General features: G+C 34.1%; 3 protein-coding genes across 4 annotated transcripts; 1 reads left to right on the forward strand and 2 right to left on the reverse strand.

Moving 5' to 3' along the window:
• Positions 1-2,889: 2,889 nt before the first annotated feature.
• LOC106342735 (serine/threonine-protein phosphatase 6 regulatory subunit 3-like) lies at positions 2,890-8,412 on the reverse strand. The gene is made up of 19 exons (XM_013781755.1): positions 8,180-8,412; positions 7,809-7,912; positions 7,635-7,724; positions 7,454-7,529; positions 7,283-7,357; positions 7,138-7,191; positions 6,627-6,686; positions 6,426-6,542; positions 6,116-6,210; positions 5,806-6,014; positions 5,359-5,456; positions 5,131-5,234; positions 4,892-5,054; positions 4,654-4,776; positions 4,444-4,526; positions 4,066-4,198; positions 3,951-3,980; positions 3,791-3,861; positions 2,890-3,675 (listed from the first exon to the last, which is right to left on the reverse strand). Exons 1-19 carry the CDS (start codon positions 8,216-8,218, stop codon positions 3,096-3,098), a joined length of 2,304 nt encoding a protein of 767 aa, XP_013637209.1. The 5' UTR covers positions 8,219-8,412; the 3' UTR covers positions 2,890-3,095.
• A 1,748-nt stretch (positions 8,413-10,160) lies between these two features.
• Positions 10,161-12,183, forward strand: LOC106342416 (CASP-like protein 5A2). Of its 2 annotated transcripts, none has more exons than XM_013781341.1 (4): positions 10,161-10,386; positions 10,657-10,894; positions 11,526-11,658; positions 11,747-12,183. In XM_013781341.1, the coding sequence occupies exons 2-4, from the start codon at positions 10,674-10,676 to the stop codon at positions 11,936-11,938; spliced, it is 546 nt and encodes a 181-aa protein (XP_013636795.1). In that variant the 5' UTR covers positions 10,161-10,386; positions 10,657-10,673; the 3' UTR covers positions 11,939-12,183. The 2 variants fall into 2 exon arrangements, with proteins under 2 accessions (XP_013636795.1, XP_013636796.1); XM_013781342.1 differs by having other exon boundaries at positions 10,223-10,384; positions 10,653-10,894.
• Positions 12,184-12,290: 107 nt separating this feature from the next.
• LOC106342415 (double-stranded RNA-binding protein 2-like) lies at positions 12,291-14,256 on the reverse strand. The gene is made up of 3 exons (XM_013781340.1): positions 13,734-14,256; positions 13,391-13,610; positions 12,291-13,313 (listed from the first exon to the last, which is right to left on the reverse strand). The coding sequence occupies exons 1-3, from the start codon at positions 13,977-13,979 to the stop codon at positions 12,478-12,480; spliced, it is 1,302 nt and encodes a 433-aa protein (XP_013636794.1). The 5' UTR covers positions 13,980-14,256; the 3' UTR covers positions 12,291-12,477.
• Between the last annotated feature and the right edge of the window lie 5,637 nt (positions 14,257-19,893).

Consider the following 19,893-nt stretch of genomic DNA (forward strand, 5'->3'; position numbering starts at 1 on the left):
CAGCAATTTAGACTCGCGGGAAAGAAGTGTATATGCTTCAGAAGAGAGATCAGCGTGCGGTTTGTATCCATAATACTTTTTCCATGGTAATCAGGACGTATTTCAAAGATATACGATGCAGGGACCTTACTGTGCTGAAAAAGAATATATAAGTTGTGTGTGTATAGTTAATGATTTGAGGACCCCCAACTTTTTTTGTGTATTGAAGATCAAGATTTGATGAAATGTTGACTAGGTGAACTAGATTGGATGACGAACAGAAGCAGCCATGGCGAGGGTGTAATAGGTCCATGAAACGCTAACTCATGAAGAAACAAAATATCTGGTCCTCTGGATCAGCCTTTCTTTGAGGAATCAACAAAAGCTTAATTAGTATAACTTGTACGACAATGTTTTTAGCAACTTCAAAGATATATATTGCTTTGGAGTTATGTTTACGTCCTCTAATCATCTCTACTGTAATTATAACTGGACCTACTCTTACGTCGTGCCATCAGGAATAGAACAAAAAAAGGAAAGCGATGAATATAAAACGGATGTGCATGGAAATTGTGTTACACTTTGTATTCCACACAGGCACCACCATGAAACTTACCATATTGGAGTGGTCTCGTTTGTCACATCATATATAACTAGACGTACTTCTTACGTCCACCGAGTGTGAACACTTCTCTCATTCTTGAACACAGGCACCACTATGACACTTACCATATTGGAGTGGTCTCGTTTGTCATATATAACTAGACGTAATTCTTACGTCCACTGAGTGTGAACACTTCTCTAATTCTTGAACACAGAAAAGAATAAAGAAAAGTTTTGTCACTCTGATTCATCCATAAAATCCATAACGCATACAACTTGAAAAATCAAAGATTTGATAGTACCATCATTAAGAAAACAAAATTAACTTTATACACAAAATATTACCTCACAAGGGCACCTGCAATAAAATATGCTCACAACATGACCTTCAAGGTTAGAGTTTACTTCGAAACCAAGTTACACGATATGCCCATTCATCACTCTGCAAGAACCAACTAATATTATTGATTATACACTGAAATTTGTGAAAGGCTGCCTACATACTATTTTTAAGGATTAAGCCAAACATATATACTATTTTTAAGGATTAAGCCAAACATAGATCATTTACAAAGTTTTGTTACAAGAGATCAAACTGCTTTCAAGATGTTCGTCTAGTAATTAATTGCGAGTTATAGAGAAACTTTGTAAATGATCTATCTTCGGCTTGATCCTTAAAAAATAGTATGTAGCCTTATGTTTGTTAGAAAACGTCTAACTTATGTTTGCTAGACTAAAAAAATCTAGAACTAAGTTGTGGAAGCCCCTTTGATCCAATGGTTCATTAATGTTTCTACGTCAGGAGGTTTGGGTTTCAATTCCGGGAGAAGGCGAATTATGCAGAATATTGGAGAAAAGACTTACAAGAGATCTTTGGCATGGCATAAGAAGTACCGTTAGGAATGGATCTCGAAGGACGGCTTGCGTGATGCAGTCAGACGGAAATCTTTATAAGGCAGGTGCATGTAGAATTGTGGGCTTTAGTATCAGCTCTGTAAGATTTCTCATAGTTTGTAATAACATAATTAACCGGTGTTGTCATTTTAGATCTAGTATCTTTTAATTAAGGAAACAAAATAACTTGCCAAATTATATTATGTTTTTAAAATAAAAAATAAAAAATTAAATAAATAAAAATAACAATAGTTCTAAAAAAAGATTATTTAAAAAAAATATTTATTTTTAAGATTTAGAGTTTAGTGTTTAAGATTTAGAGTTTAGTGTTTAAGATTTATAATTTAGAATTTATCCAAATGTTTAGTGTTTTTCCAAGGGTTTAGAGTTTACCCAAAAGTTTAGGGTTTACCCAAGGGTTTAAGGTTTTCCCAAGGGTTTAGGGTTTAGGATTAGAGTTTAGGGTTTAGTGTTTTATTGACAACATGTTTAGTGTGTTTCCAAGGGTTTAGGGGTTTACCCAAAGATTTAGGGTTTACCCAAAGATTTAGGGTTTACCCAAGGATTTAGGGTTTAGGATTTGAGTTTAGGGTTTAGTATTAGAGTTTAGGGTTTAGTGTTTTGTTGACAACATTTTTTTTTTTTGAATTCGTTTTTTATATATTATTTTTATTTATTTTTAAAAATTTTTTTGAAAAAATAATATAATTTGCCAAGTTATTTGGTTTCCTTAATTAAAAATATTAGATTTAAAATGACAAATTTTTATTGGTTGGTGAACCTTTAACCTAGGGGTGAACCCAAGAATAACTCAAGAAAAGTTACCTCAAGCTAAATCCGGATGCAGAGAGTTTCTTAAGCAAAATTTATTGTCTCTTTCTTCCAATATCCCAACCTTATTTATATACTTTCCAAGATCGGATGTCTTGCCATTTTTCCGTAGATCCACATCTACCTTCTTTTCATCTTTCCTCCAATTTTTCCATTTTTCTTGAAATTCGAGTTTATTTCTTTTATCATCATGTTTTCTTCCTTTTCGTGAAATATTGTAGTGGTTTTTGTGCTAAATTGTTTTTTAATCCAGAGATTAGGAACGTTGAGTGAAGTGGACTTATTGTGAGCGAAGGGAATAAAAGAATAGACGGCAATGCAAAATGATGTGAAGTGAAACTACAACTACAAAGTCAGTTGACGAGAAAAAAAAGTAGACGAGAGTGTATTAACTCTCTATCATAAGTACTAATATGAATCATTTTCTTTTAGAAAAACGGACCATAGTGGGATATTTCTGATGAGCAAATAACAATTCGTAATGATGTTTTTTGCCCACCTTTTATAAATGTCAACACTCAACAACATGCATTATATGATCTTACTGAAGAATAGCTCTTCGCAACAAGAAGTTATGTCGAAAACAAAACAAAAAAATGATGATTTTATGACGATAAATTCCAATTACAACAGAGAAAATTCCTGAATTAAATAGGAATTATTTTTGAGTGCAAAATAAAAGGAATGATGGCATGCAACCATAACTGTCCACGGTTTATATAAATCAATTCATATAAAATAACAAACATTATGCAACACAAAATCTGATAAAAATGCAGACTTTTAGTTTACTCCAAAACTGCAACTTCTTGATCAACCCTCCAAAAATTTGCATCGTTGAACTCTTTCACTCCCGAGTTTTCCTTCTGGCTTTCGTTTTCTGAAACTTTCTGAACGATATTACTACGTTTCAATGGTCCAGCTTCACCAACTATCCCTTCTTTCAAAGCCTGCTCCATTGCTTTCTCTGTCCCTTCTGCTTCCACTCCCACAAACTCCACATCCTCTTCAAACAATGCTTTTACCACCCCCGGAGGAGGAGGCGAGCTTCTGCTTCCAGATGTTGGTGAACCGTTTGCAATAACTGGTTCCGCTTCGAGCATTGGTACGTCGATGGATGGGCTCAGACCGGAGCTAGTGACTTGCATTTCAGATGATTCATCGCTGCTCACTGATGTTGATAATTTGTCAGGAGAGATGATGTCCTCCTGTTTCTCGGTTTGATCATCATCGTCTTCTTCTCCAACCATAACTTCATCGTCGCTGCTACTGCTGCTGCTATTGTTGGCATTTGAGTTTCCGTTCATGTTAACGTCTTCGCTGAAAGTGTGGTCTTGGAATGTGAACCAGTCCGAGTTTGTGAGCAAGCTGCGGCCAAATAGTTATCCTTATTTTCAGATTAATTGATGTTAAAGAAACGATGAGAACAGTTGACAAAAAAAAAAAAAAAGAAACGATGAGAACAAAGATTATTAAAACGCACCTTCCTTGGTCATCTCCAAGTCTCAACGATGAAATTACTAAATCAGCAGATTCATCGTCAAAGTAAGCATCCTGTATACAACATATGAAGACAGAAAAATGCTTCCAGGCTTCTTATATTAATGTGAAAACCAATACAAAGAGTGAAGAAAGGGGCTTACAGTATCGTCTCTGTCACGAGTATTGTGGTCCTGAATACAGAGAAAACAAAAGAATTAGTTTGGTGCCTCGAGTAAATCATTGGAAAAAATGCAAGACAAGCAGCCAAAAAAACACCTCTTCATTATCGTCGTTTCCATAGGTTCTGTAGTTAAATGCTTGGCTCAGATTATTGGCCAGAGCTGCAACATCGTAGTCCCTGTCTTCCTCATCGCTATCCCTTGTTCTATCTTGTAGTGTAGTTGGGCGCCTGCATGTGGCATTAGATTTATAAGCATGACGTGAATATAGGGTCACAATGAGAAATGAGAAGCAACAATACTGACTATGACACCAAGACAGGTCTATTAATCTCCCATTCAAGCACATCCCCGAGTTTTATAAAGACAACTATATGAACCAATCCTTATGAGGATGAAATGACGATAACTTCATGGTTACTAAATTGAGGCCAAGGATGACACAGTGATAAGGGAGAAGAGTTAATGAGAGTACCCGCACGCCCATCTGTACACATTCTCAACAGTGTTGCGCTCTTGCAGAACGCTACTTTGCCACTCCTTCCATTCACTGTTTTCCTGATTATTTCAGGGAGTATAGTACCGTCAGACACACAACGACAGTAGAAAGAAGATCACTAATGATGCTAGAACTCTAATTTGCGAACCAATTACTCACAGAGGATTGTTTGCTTGTAATACTAACCTCAAGAGATGCCTTTATCAAGACACTGGTACCACTCAACTGGACAAGTTTATTCCATAGTCTTGTGATATGTCCAACATATCCAACTCTTGGTGGCTTTTTCCCAGTGGCAGCTACGGTAGGCTGCATATCACAGAGAAAACGTGGCAGACAAATTTGCTTCAACATATAATCATCCAAACAAGAGGACACTAAGGCTATATACCAATAATCGATTAAACAAAAAATCGTATTATACCAGATTATCACCAGAAAGAACAGAGTCTTTGTCTGATGAAAGAATTTTGGATATCAGATTGCAGTCTTTAAGGATATGGTTAATCATTGTTTCGCTCGTATTTTCCAAACAAGAGAGTATAATACTCTCCACTTGGTGATGCAGAGCGTTATTGTATGGGTACCTTCATAAGTTAAAGTATTTAGTTCAAGGAAAATTCAACATCCAGATCAAGAGTTTGAAGTTTAGTAAAACCTTACTCGAAAAATAGTTCAAGGATCCTTTTTATTGTCCCAGAGCTCGCTAATTCTTTCCCAGCAGCTTCATTTCCAGATTTCAACAAAACCGCAATGAATTCTACAATCTGTAAGGAAAATAAATCTAACTGAGCCCTAAACTCAGCACTGTGATTCACATTTGAAAATAACAAAACACCATCCAAAAAGCCAACAATTCCTCCTAAGCAGTGCTTAAATTTAGGATCAGACCTTCAGACGATGCTTTCCAAGAGGCGGTCTCAGCTCTCCATACGTTGTAGGTAATACTTTGCTGTCCGACGCTACACTCAGAAGCATAAGCATGTCACCTGCAGCAGAAGACATATAATCTTGTTCATATGAGGACAATGAAGAGACAAGCCTTAATTCGACAAAACTTGCAAGACATAAATCCTACATATCAAACTTAGTGTATGAAGGAATCCCAATAACCATGGAATTAATGAAGTTCCATATCCAGTTATCTACATAAACCAAAATGAAACAGATCCAATAGAATACAACTGAGATATTGAGTAAGCAGAAACTAGACAAATAATAACAAAAAAGTGAGCGTTGTCCATATGATAACTTCCTGTGCATCCAGTCCCATATTATAACAAACGAAGAAGAAAACAAAAGGAATTTAGTGTTTAATAGCATGGGAAACCAACTTACCGAGCTTTGGTAGCATGGCAATAATAGTCTCCTGGGACACTGGAGCGGGGGATTCAAACATATGTTGACCTCTAAAAGAATTGAAGAAATACGATGAAGCAGCAGATCTCCTCGAATCTAACAGAGAGATGCACACAGTAAGTGAATGAACAATGCCAGATTTTGAATGTGAATCTTCTGTAGCATGACCAAATATCCTTGAAACGAAGCTGCAGAAAGAAGGCAGAAGTTTTACCGTGTCAGACAATTTCATATATCCGCAGTAACCTCAAATCAATGAAACACAAATATGAAAGCAAAGATGACAAACCCAGGGCTAGAGAGTTTTGTAGCTAAAGTTGAAGGAGCATTTCGAGTGATTGCACATAATGTTTCTGCTGCATTTGCCTGAACCTCAGGAGGAGTCTGGTTCAAGTTACAGAAGGTTTTAAGAAAATGGAACCACAATATTACTGTAATAACGACAATATTATCAATGATAAAATGATTAAAATCCCAATAAACTGCTTTTTTCATCCGGTAGCCTCTCACTATACTAAATTTTAGACCAGGGAGATCTATCAAAAATAAAGCGTCAAGACTCTTTTTCTTTAGGAACAACCTGAATTTTTATTACTTACTGATTGGTTTAGTTTGTCCACAATCATTTCAAGTAAATCGCTATCAGCCAAGTATTGCATCACATCCGGAAAATTGGGATAGACGTTATCGTCAGCCCCAACCAAGCGAACCAAAACCTATGCAACGTCACAAGAAATTTATTTGTTAAGATGAGCAATGAAGTCACACCGAGTTGCAGAGGGTCTCAGACAACCATTTACCTCCATAATGGATGTTATTCCAATTAAATCAACCAGTTGGCTAAACACATTTTGATGCCCCTGAAACCATCAAAAGCAATTTTTAGAAACACAACCAGTGAAAATATCTCCCAAAGCAATCCAAATTTTGATAATGTAATCAAGATTTTTCCTTGCATCAAGTGGAGGTTAAATTTAACCATTTAGTCACACCAAATTGACCCATCACAATGTACTTACCACAGAAACAAAAAAAATCTACTGAGTAGCCAGAAAGAAACCCTTTGTGGACATTACTACTTTCAATTCCAGACATCATTTCAGAGATATTCCATATTGTAATTTAAGAAAGTTTGATCTAACTTTCAGTTCAGCTAAAGCTCAGTCAGTAAACTCACACTCGCTATATACGTACGGGGAGATGCTATATTTACAAAAATGCAACAAGATAAACAGTGATGCAAGAAAATATAAAAAAGAAAGACAAGAAACAGATAATCAGCCAATCGAAAGATAAAATGGCATTACTTACTTTTATATAGTTCATAAGTGCTGCAGTCTTTCTGATCATAAGACATATGACAACCTAAACCAAAGAGAGACGTAAGAGCAGAGTTATCAGACCTTAAAATAAGTTACACATGCTTCTTATAAGTATTTAAAAAAAAAAAAGAGACCTTGCCAAAATAGCCAGCCAGCAACGCGCTATGAGGACGACTAGGTTCCAAAAAGGAGAATAGTAAATCCATCAGCTACAAGATAACAGTAGACACGAGAAACGAGATTAGCTAATATACAGAAAATGAAACTGCTTGAGGAAAAGGTTAACACAATGAATGAAAAAACACCTTGTCGTCCTCCACCAAAGTCTTAAGAATAACCTCAATTTCACAAGTGAATATCTCACAAGAGACAAACGGATACCTAAGAGAAGAAGAAGAAGAAGAAGAAGAAGAAGAAGAATCCATCACTAGTTAGAAATAAAGCATTGCCAGAAATAGTCAACAGATAAAAAAAAGGAGATAATACTTGAAAGCACGTTTGGAATCAGCATCGTCCTCCTCAGGTTCTTCAACAACATACCGCAACAGTTGCTCCACTTGAGCTTTATCCCTTAGACTGCAAACAAACACCAATCAGAAACTTTTCCAAGAAAATAAAAAATCAGGAAAAAGATAGACAAAGATTGAAAGGGGCATATACAAATGAATGAGACGGCTATTCAAAGCTTTGCATTCTTGAATGATTTCTTCCTCGTCAAGAAGCTCTTCCAGTGTGTAGTTCTCCTTGTCTAGTATCGAATCCACCTGTTATCCACTCATGAATCACACATGTTAACACTAGAAGATGAACAGATAGATACGCAGAAGCACCAGAGATCCAAACGCAATGGATAAATCTCCTACCAATCCCCGATAAACATTCCGCTAATCTATCTCAGGATTAAAACGACGAGGAACCATTTCAACTACTTATAATCGAATCATCGGAGATCATCAGAGATCGAGTTTTGAGTAAGACAAGCGCGAGCAATATGGAACGAGAAATGGGATCTGATAAAGGCTACTACTCACGGGAGAGGACGCGGAGAGAGAGGCGAGCTTCCAGAACATGGCGGCGTGAGGAAGGAGATGCTTTGCTTTGCAGTGTGGTTAGAACCCTAAGCACCAGAGGAATCGTTAGTTAGATGGAGATTTTTGGTGTGCAAATCGATCACTAGTCAATGGGGGAGATCCAGAGAGAGAATGGGCATCGGAGTTTCTCCTGATATTATTATTTATTATTTTCTCCTTTTTCAAATATCTCCGCTGTCTCTCTCGCAAATAAAGGTTTTTAATATTCTAAATTAACATTTTTGGAATCCGATGCAAATAAACCCCAAGATAATGATATGATTAATTTATACAGTTTAGTTCTAGGATTTGTTACCATTCAAATATTCTCCCTTTCGTTTTTGTTTTTTGTTTTTTTACCACTCTAATAATTGTTAATTAACAAATTTAATCCGATCAAAACCAAAATCCAGAATATATGGGAATGATTGGTAAGTGTTGTGCCTTTTATTTTTTGGCTTTAAAATAATAGCCGTAGATTTTATTGCTATAGGTGTAAATCAATTATTTCCAGAGTACTAAATATAAAGCTTTAGAAAAACTGATTTTCAAAGCTATTTTGTTTTCTATTTTAGTTTTTATGGTTATAGGTTTAATTTTTTTTTCTTAAAGCATGATTGGTAAACCAAAGTGGACGTAGAAAAAAATGAGCTTTGGAAAGCACTCACAACACTTACCAATCATCCACTATATATATATATATATATATATGTGTGATTTAAATGATTTTTTTTTATAATTAAAAATCAAATTTCAAATTTCAAAACCAAATTGAATAGTACAGAAAAATTAATTATAATCAATTTTTTTAAGTAAAAGTTAGAAACTACTGTATTTTACTGAAACCAAATCCAACCTAAACCATTTATCATAAATTTAGTTTAGTTTTAGATATGAATATTTATAACTGAGACTTGGAAAAATATGATATGGGACATAACCGAAATCTGGACTGAACCCCTTTTTCATTTCAAAGTTCAAACCCTCTTTCACCAAACAAAATATGTTTTACATGTTCTATACTTCTTTTAGTTCTGAAATATAATTTATGTGCATGTTAGACCACTGTTAAGCAAATATAAATTATCGGTTATTTGTGTAAGATGTTTTTCAAATTATTTTGTTCAAAACTAATTTAATTCGATCTTATACTATCACATTTGTTTATTAGTTGAATGATTGGTGATCAACTAAATACAATATTTTCATATTTGACCCGAACCATAGTCAAATCTACAAATTGGATCTGAAAGATTTACTAAAACACTTGTTAGTTGAAAATTAGATAAAAGTAAAACCAACAAATATATATATTAATTTGCATGCCGAAACTAGTTGACCAGTAAAAAAAATTTTTGATTGTAATTTGTTATAAAACAATTAAATTTTTTTTTTTGAAAAAGGGTTTACTAAAACAGTTAAACTTATGATATTCTCAATAGTATAGAATATTGAATATTGACAATTTAATTAGTTTAGTAATTTTCGAGATCTTGATAAAAATTACTATTTCACCTGAAGAAAACAAAGAGAATATGATAATTAGATTAGTTGATGTGATTCAATATTAGTTTATTTTTGTTATTGATGAACTATTATAATTTTAGTATTTTTCTTTTGGTTTATTCTGAATTAAAATTTTAATTTATAATAACTGTTACTATTAATTATGTATTACTTTAAATATTTAATTCAAAGAAATTATTTGCTATAAGAAGTTAGTCAAGTAATTTGTTTCTAATTATGTAAAAATATAATTATATTTTATAAATAAATAAAGCGTCAATTTTTTATTTTGTCTTATATTTCTAATAATTAATAATCTATGGACTTCAAACACATTCAATTAAATAACTTTGGTGATCCAAGGAATAGTCCGGTGTAGTGTCGAATCGGATTGAAAAACATTAATTAAGCGTGAATCCAAAAAGTAGATACAGGTGGGTTAGTTAATAAAGATATATTTTGGTTATAATTGGTTTAAGCCGATTGATGTGGAGTTGGGTATATTCCTCCATTAATCGAATGACTCACTCTCGCATAAACCTTCCCCTTTTCAACGAAAACCATCTTCTTTCCCCTTTGGTGGTAGCTTAGGGTTTCCTCATTTCATCCACCACCCAAGCTCCATGGCTTCGTTCCTCTCTGCTTGATTCTCTCTCTCTCAGGTAACACACAGCTCCTCGATCTACGTGCTCGCTCCTCTTTGTAGTATCTTAGATCTCCGAACAAATCTGGTTGAAATCAAATCTGCCTTTCGAGAAACTTGGATTAGATCTTTGAACTGTGTAGAAAGCAGAGTATTAGACCTTGATTTGATTCGTATATCATATCTCTCGATTCAGGATTCGATTCAAAAGTAAATTGAACTGTTTCTTTACATTAAATCTTCTGATTGATTTCAACTGTTTTATTGTTGTTGTTGGTGTGGAGGACAGAAGAAGAAGAAGAAGAGATGAATGTGAGTCATGCATCGGTGCATCCGGTGGAAGATCCTCCTCCAGCTACAGCCACGCCAGTAGAGAATCATCCGCCACGTGTTAGGATGGATGATATAGAAGGGATGCCCGGCACTTTACTCGGCGTTGCTCTTCGTTTCTTCCAGTTCTTATTCGCTGCTGCTTCTCTTTCCGTCATGGCTTTTACTTCTGATTTCCCTTCCGTCACCGCCTTCTGGTAAACATTGCTCTTGTTTTCTTCTACCATCTGCTTATTTATGTTTTCAAGGGCTTCTTATGTTTCTGTTATAGTATACTAATGGAATCTGTTTGCTTCGTGTTTCCATTTTCTGAAGTTCAATACACAACAAGTGTCTGTGTTTGTGGCGTAATGTGATTGGTTTATGAAGGTTGCGGGTGCGGGTTTATTAGCAGATCCGAAGAAAATATAACACCTTTTTCAAAGAAATTGTAAATTGGGATTTTTTAATACTTGTGTCCAGTCTTTTCTCCATTAGGGGTATATCATGGTAACTTGAAACTAGAGGAGCTGTCTTTGAGAAGTTAAATGTTGATTAAAGCTTGTTATATCCATAGCTTCATGTGGTCACTGTAACTAATCCATGTTTGGTTTGTCTGTTGGTGGTTACTTACTTAAGTTTGCCTTAGTGACAGGGGCTGACTTTTGTCTTTGGTTCCTTTTGTTGCAAATTCTCTAGAGTCGAGATAACGAATGTTTGTAGTAGGGGTTAAGCTTTGGACATAATGTGATAGTTGAATCGATTGCTCATGATGGTTATATTTTTATATGATTTTTTAGTGACTGTTAGATTTTGCTGAAGATTGTTTACTGTTTTTGCTTTAATCAGCTACCTAGTTGCAGCCACTGGACTGCAGAGCTTGTGGAGTCTTGCACTAGCCGCCGTTGATGTCTATGCCATTATGGTCAAACGTTCCCTACAGAACCGACGGCTTGTGAGCGTGTTTGCAATTGGTGATGGGGTGAGAGAGAGATATTTACCACACTCATTAAGCCTCTTAAAGTTATCAAAACTCTATGAATAAGCAAATCTTTTTTCTGAAATTTCAGGTGACATCGACACTGACTTTTGCAGCGGCTTGTGCGTCGGCAGGCATAACGGTGCTGATAGACAATGATCTGAATAGCTGCGCGCAAAACCACTGTGTTCAGTTTGAAACATCAACCGCATTAGCCTTCATAAGTTGGTTTGCTGCTTTGCCTTCTTTTCTCTTCAACTTCTGGTCTCTCGCATCCCGTTGATTAAAAAAGACAGATAGAAAAGATGATGTTGCTGCTCCACGAGCATGCGTTTCCACGGTGTGTTAAATGTGTGGGGGTTTTTTTTCACGGTGTATAGTGACTGCTTTTTCTTATTCGGGTTGGATCCAACATTCTTCTAAACCCATTACCAGGAAACTGGGAACTGTTGTTCGTTTTGTTAAACACTGACAAAAGATTGGTGGGCTTTGGGATCTATGATTGAAAGGGAAAGTTCAGTTCTTGTAGCTTTAAATCATTGTTACTACAAACTTTATATTGCAAATGGTTGCAGATTGTCATAGTTATGTGAGCAAAAAGAGCATATGATTCTCCTGTAAGCAACATAAGAAAGAGAGGACAGAAAACAGATTGAATAAGAAAGTGAAACAGATACAAAACTAGAATCCATAGATCATACCTACTAAGACTCCCAATATAATACAAATCCTGCTCATTACCAAACTACTCAGATCCACCGAGTTTAATAACCAGTTTTAGAGACCAACCTCGAAAAAAAGCTAAACCCAAACATAATATTTCTACCAGATTTTGAGATTCTCCAGTCTCTCTTTCACTGTCTGATGCTCTCCCTTAGAATCCTTCAATGCTGCTCTATCCGTTTCTGAAACTGGTTTAGCACTTCCTTCTAACTCGATTTCAAGATTATCAGGCAAGCTTAGAGCTCTTTCCTCTCTTTCCTGGACCACAGGCTTCACAGAGGTCTGGACATTCACTTTCCTAACAGGTAAAGCCTCTTCCTTTCTGATCTGTGGTGGGGCTGAAGCAAAAACAGGCACCGCAGTTCTAATCGTGACAGGAGGCGCGATCCTCACAGGCGCTGCATTGCGCATCATCGATGGTACATACACAGAAGGTCGCTGCTGCTGTTGAGTGTTTGCACAAGCTGGAGGAGGTGCAGAGAAGACCGGTACAGAGTTTCTGATCGTCACAGGCGGAGCCATCCCGTTGCATGGTGATCTCAAATGCCTCATGGGAACATAAGGAGGCGCTGCTGCCGCTCCCGGAGTTGCTGCAGCGAATCTCTGCTGCGGAGGCCTGTAGTTGCGGTTTTCCAAAGCGGCTGCAATGGCTCTTTCGACGGATGCTGCTGATACGGATCTGGAGGTTCTAGAGGAAGGCTTTGGGCAGATGAAGGGTAAGATCCTCGATGTGGTTGCATGAGAAGGCTGTGGACTCGTCGGTCTAAGGTTCTGCATGAAGAACTTGTTCGCAAACGGAACCGGCGCACTCGAGGAGCTTCCACTGCCAATGTTTTCCTTGATACGGTAGTTTATCAAGGCTCTTGCTATTATCACCTGCTCTAGCTCGTCACTGTTCTCACTCTCAGGCATTGAGCTTGAAGTCTCTTTCGCCACTGTTACAAAACAAAAGGACACATTAAAGATCAAACAAAAACACTGAAGAAATCAGGTTAAGACAAAGGGGACTCACGTTGTTTAAGGGAAGACCAAGCAGCCATAGCAGCATTCTTCTCTGCTTGCTTCTTGTTCTTAGCGGGATCTCCGGTGAACGTGATTCCAGCTAACTCAACGGTGCCAGTAAACACGGGCTGGTGGCCAAGACCAGACCTGAAGGTCGTGTAACGCGGAAGAGGAGCTCCAACTCTTTGAGCTATCTCTTGCAAGAGATTCTTGTACACACCCGTCTCATCCTACACGATCAGAGCCAAGCAGAGGACAAAGTATAACATTCAACACAAAGGAAGCATGCATCAAGAACCAAGAACAAGATTCAAACTTTGGATCAATCCATAAGCATCAAGAACCACACTAACCAAGATCCTAGCGGCGAGAGAGTGAGAAGGGCCGCGGTTAGAGAGGGCACCGAGAGCAACTTCAGCAGCTGAGTGCTCAGCTTGGCGGAGAGTGGAACAGTACTGAGGACTCTCGAAGATCTCGCCGTTAAAGTTAACGGTGGCCTTGAAACGCGGCGCGTGGTCGGGACCTTCCCTTAGGCAAGTGTACGAAGGGAGGCCGAAGCAGCTCCTCTGCGCGAGCTCCTGCAGCTGATTCTTGTACATTTTCTTAGTTTCTACAGCTACACAAGAAAAAACAAAACAAAACAAAACTTCGGTTTTTTGGAGAGATCAATCAAAAAAGTTTGATTTTTAGGGTTTTGTTTCCATCAATCGTCGAATCAGTGGAAATCACAAGCTGGGTTTCTGCTTGAATAGGCCTGGTGTGGCCGGAATGGAGATGAGGAAGGCGAAATCGGAGGAGATTTAGGGTTCTTTAGCAGAGAGAGATGGGGGAAAGGAGGAGAGAGAGGTTGTGAGTGGGGCTTTTGATTTTAATGAATTGTTGTAATTAATGGAGAATTTATTATCTGCTTTATTTGCTGGTAGTCAACTGAACGTTAGCCCTGCATGGATGTGATTTCTTTTTTTTCTTATGTACTAAAACCCCCTGTATATATCTCAAATTAAAAAGGGGTGTTACCTGAATATACGAAAGAAATCAAATGTCATATGATACTTGTCTCTCTTTTATATATCTATATATGGATTTAATTTTTTTTGGTCAATAAACAAAATACTCAAAAGTAAATTAAAGTATTTTTTATTGTTTGATTTTTAGTTAAATTTTTGATTTTTAATGTTTATGATGTGCTGCTTCATAGTTTTATATTTATTCTGAATTTCTTCTGCATGTTCTGGTACTTATATATTTGTATACCATAATGCTGTATGATTAATATATATAATATTCTTAAATTTTTCTCATTAAATATATATATATATATATATATATATATATATATATATTTCTTAAAATTTAAGAGAAGATAAAAAATTTCTTTGATTTTTTAATTTTGATTGAATTTATATGATCCAGTTACAACTTATTAAGTTCAAGTTATTACGTTCAACTTGCATACAATTTTTTTGTTGAAAACATTTTGATTTCATTGAATGTATTTGAGGATCTATTTCATTCTTCATTTAATGTATTCGAGGATCTATTTCATTGTAAGATTTGGCGACAAGTTATTACACTTTTTAATAATACCAAATTTAGCAATGATATACTTGAACAAAAATATTATGTTATTCTTAATCGACAAAAAAAAAATATTATGTTATTCTCACTGGAATTATATATGATTTTAGCATTTTAACGGTCGACCACTAGAGAACTAGTGGAAAGTCGCATTCCAATAAAAAAAAGATTAAATGAGATGAAAAGGAAAAAATAAAGAGAAATTACAAATACAGCTGCAGACCTAAGAAATAGTGCTTTTGATTTATTTTTCTCATGTACAGTATTGAATTAATATGTTCACACACCTCTGAAGAATAATGTTAGCTTTTGATTTAGTTTTGAAGTATGCCCACACAAGTCAATAGTTGAATTAGATCTCAAATCCTGAAATTACAAAAAAAGCGTATTTAGTTTAGAGAGAGATAAGGGGTAGTCTCGTAAGTAAAGACAATAAGTGTTTTGCAGTAATGAAAGGTGGGATTAATAATCATAGTTAAGCTTAGTGGCCAACATTAACTTTTTAATTTATTTTTGTTTTCCATTTAATCTCCTAAAGTTGATGAAGTTTGACTGATTATTCATCACATCACCACTCGTCTACCATTAGTTTGTACTTGCCAGTTTTTTTCTTTCTTATATTGACTTTTTAGCTGTGCACAAAATTTACCTTGTTTATTAGGGAAACTTGACATTTAATCTCTGATTTTTAAAATTAAACAAAAAATCTAAACACTCATAATTCATAAACATGAAGTTTTAATTTCGAAATATTAATCAAATACAAAAAAAATATTATATTTTATAAATAACTAAAGTGACGTTGATACTAGTTATAGAGTTTTGAGCATTCTTTTAGTGAGTTCTATGATTCTCTCTAACGGCAAATTTATTGGTTAAAAACCTAAAAAAAGTTCTTAACTATATAATATTATTATTTTATGCACACATAAATTATGTGATTAAATTTTAATGTTTTCTTTAAAAAATGACAAATAAAAGAGTGACAAGTGTATTTACAGTATGTATAAGGGTTTTTGCAATAGCTAAAACAAGAAACGAGTTCTTATCACTTTCTTTTTATTTATTGAATTATTTAATTTTTTATATCCTTTTCTCAGAACCTACTGTTGGATATGGCCAAATATGTAAATAGTGAATTGTTGTCTCGCAAGATATATAGATGAAATGTATGTTTAAATTGAAGGATTTTGTTGCAAATGATAACTAATTCAGTCAAATTATCCATAATTAATAAATTATGAACGTGTTGTAAAAATTGAAGACACAGATAAAACAATAATTATGCTGTATTTCTACCTCTTTAATATGAAAACTTATTAACAGCTCTTAGAGTTGATAGAAAGAAAACTATGAAGCTAGAGACCTTTTTCGTTACTGGAAAAATCTAGAAAACTTATCACGAGATAATCAAGAACGAAGACAAAATATTGTGGTAGTTGATAATCTCAAAATCGATCAATATATTAAGACCAGTTTATAACAACATAAAAATATATATATAATCAAGTTCAAATACAAAAATATTATAAGAATTGAATTATGTTCGCCAATCAGCAGTCTAGTCACCTCTCTCTACTCATAAAAAGGTATAACAAGAAACTAATCTCTGATCAACAATCTCTCATGAAATAAACCGATTCTGAAAACCTGTCTAAACCTTGATCACCATGAAGATACATGTCTGATTACGTTTTGATAACAAAGATATGTGTTGTAGTAACTAATGTCAAACCAAAAGAAGACAAATCATGTATGCATTGTTGTTTTGTTAAACAGTGACACATATTCTGGATAGAATTCGGATCGGCTATAGAAGTAGTAGAGATAAATAAATTCTACAAATCCAATTACTTGTATATTCAATTAAGAAGAACAATTCTGTTTATAATGTGACAATGTGTGTAATTTTTTAAACATTGGTATTTAGAGGCAAATGTGAAAAACAAAAGGATATAAAAGTAAATATAGGAAGAGGGAATCCGAGGAATACTCGCATTTCATCACCTATTTAATGGCTAATTATTTACTACTACCTCTGTTTTTAATGTTAAACTAGCTTTTGATCCGCGCACCCGCGAAGATATGTTTTTCAAAAAATTTATAGTTTATATCAACATGTGATAATATAGATACATAAACTTTACCATATTACTTTTGTGTTTTATATAACATGTGGATATATAACATTTTTATTGTAATTGGATCATCTATATATTTTTTTTTTCTTGGGCAATTCTCTTAAATAGTTTTTTTTTAAAGTTTTTGTCACAAAAATAACTCTCCAGAAAGAAAATGACCAAAATAGCCTCTTTTTATTTTGAAAATTTTAATATTTATTTTTTATTTTTAAAAATTTGAAACTCTATCCCCAAAACTCCACCTCTTAACTCTAAGTCATAAGTCTAGATTAGTTAACCCTAGGGTAAAAATACATCTTTACCTTTTAATAAAACTTATTTTGGTCATTTTCTTCTTTGATGGCTATTTTTGTGACAAAAACTTAAAAAATAATATCCTAGGGAATTTCTCTTCTTTCTTTGAACACATATTATGTGTGTTTACAAATCTTCTAAATTCGTATCTTTGTATCAATAACCACAAAAAAAAAAACATTATTCTTACAGAAAATTTGTTATTGTTTGGAAAAAATGATTTGCAAATGTTTTGTTTCTAATTACTTTTTATACAAGAAAATCATCAAAACATGAAAAAAATATAAAACATATTTATGTGAGTAATATAAATGGAGAATAAATAAATAAATATATATATATATATATATATATATATAAACTGTTAAAATGCAATATAGGAACCCTTAATAAGAAAAAGATGGATCTTTATGAAATCAATATATAGGCCAAGATTGGGCTTATATGTTGGCTAATGCTAAACCAAATGCCCTATGATCTTTTTTTGATACAATGACTACGTAAAAATAAGAAAAAAAAGTTGGAATGTTGTTTTGTTTTCGAAGAAACAAATAATTAGTTATGAACTTCTTTTGTTAATAGTGATTGTGTGAGATTATGAATCATTTTTTGAATGGTAGTGAGTTTTGGAAGGAAAATAGCATATTTAGTTTAGATTTTGTACACAAAATAATCAAAAATACACCAAACAATAAATTTGCTAAACCATAAATTAGGCAAATCATAAATTAGGAAAATATCATATTTATTTTCGATTTTGTACACATAAAAAAATGAAAAATTCACAAAACCATTAATTTTCTAAACCATAAATTAGCTAAACCAAACCTTGATTATATCTATATACACAATGTTGGTACGCATAATCTAAACAAATATAGTCAGAATATAAATTGGCTAAAATATAAAACCATAAACTTAATATTGATTAGATTATGGTTAAAAAATCTTTGTAATAGGTTAGCTAATAGAAAAAAACTATTACAAACCATAGCTTTAGTGGAGTATTGGATTGGAATAATATAAGGTCTGTGGTGGTCGGTCAACTCGAATAGTAATATATTTGGTATACAAAATGAATGGGTTAAGGAAAGTGTAAAACTAATGTATTTTGATCGGTGACGTTTTCTTGTATTTAGGAAAATTAAGGGGTAAGTACTATTTGTACTCATGTTTTAATAGTTTAGATTTTATAATATTTTCACATATATTAAAAAAACAGAATAATTTATTGTTATAAATATTTGTTTTTGTAATACCAGTTTTGAATAACTTTATCCAATATCAATTCAATTAATTCAATTAATTTTTTTTTAATTTACAATTTCGCATAGTAAATATAAAAAGGTCATTTTTATGGTATATATTTTCTAATGTTGGCCGGACAGATATAGTATATATTTCCTTCGTAGTTAATGTGTATAAGTTGTTTGCCTTGGTCATGGTTTATTACTAGTAATTAAATACAGGTGCATTTAAGCAGATCATTTAATTAGAAGCACTGTATTAACCCTCCTCCATCAGTAATGTCTAGAGAAGATAAAACAAATTAAAATGCGTCCCAACCGCATTTATCTATAGATTCATTGGATTCGATTAGGCGCCTGGTCATAAGAAATAGTAATCTATATATAATAGCAAACTCGCATTCTGTATCCGATGACATCAACTTTTTTATAGTAAAATAAAAATAAGATCATACGGTTGAGATTGTTAATGCTATGCAATCTAACGGATAAAAATATAGTTTCATTTAAAAGTCTTACGTCATGAATACTCATGCAAACGGTATCTCCCCTTTCCTTTCTTTGAATCGTCACTTCTTAGGAGACGCAACCTTTTTTTTTTTGCAACTGATTTTAAGCAACCTTTTGAGACACAACCCTTCACTTCTTATATTTTGTTTCTTTATCCCATCAAATTATCATTGTTCTTATTTTTGTTCAGTTTTATCATCATTTCTTCAAATTTCTCTAGGTAGATTTTTTTCATTATGGAATATTCCTTATGATTTCACCACCACTAAACCTACGTCGTGAGTTTGTTGTTTTTTTGCCTCTGACTCCCTCTGACTCCCTTTGACTTCCCTATGCTTTTGATCTATCTCTTAACATTTTCTTTTTTGATGACTTCAACTCTTATTTTGCCTATAGGATCTGCTATTCAAAACCACTTGTTTTTTTTCCGTGTATCTCCAAATAGAAAATGTATCTCTCCAGACTGAATGGCCGTCAAAACATCAGTGAGAAGAAGTTATATTTACAACAGGTTCTAAAATAACGCGGCTAAGACGGCCATTTGAGCGGAGAAGCCTGTCCGGTGGCCGGTGGGCTACGTGGCGTTTTTATCCAGTCAACAAATCGGGGATATTAATGTAATCCATTTTCCATGTTTTAGGTTCTGGTAGTTTGGAATCGAGTGTCTGGTTATGTGTCTTTTAAAACTGTGTAAATGTCAAAGATATTCAACAAGAAGTTACAATGAAAAAAACCGCAGAGAC

Source organism: Brassica oleracea, chromosome C4 (genome assembly GCF_000695525.1).
Source record: "Brassica oleracea var. oleracea cultivar TO1000 chromosome C4, BOL, whole genome shotgun sequence".
Taxonomy (NCBI): domain Eukaryota; kingdom Viridiplantae; phylum Streptophyta; class Magnoliopsida; order Brassicales; family Brassicaceae; genus Brassica; species Brassica oleracea.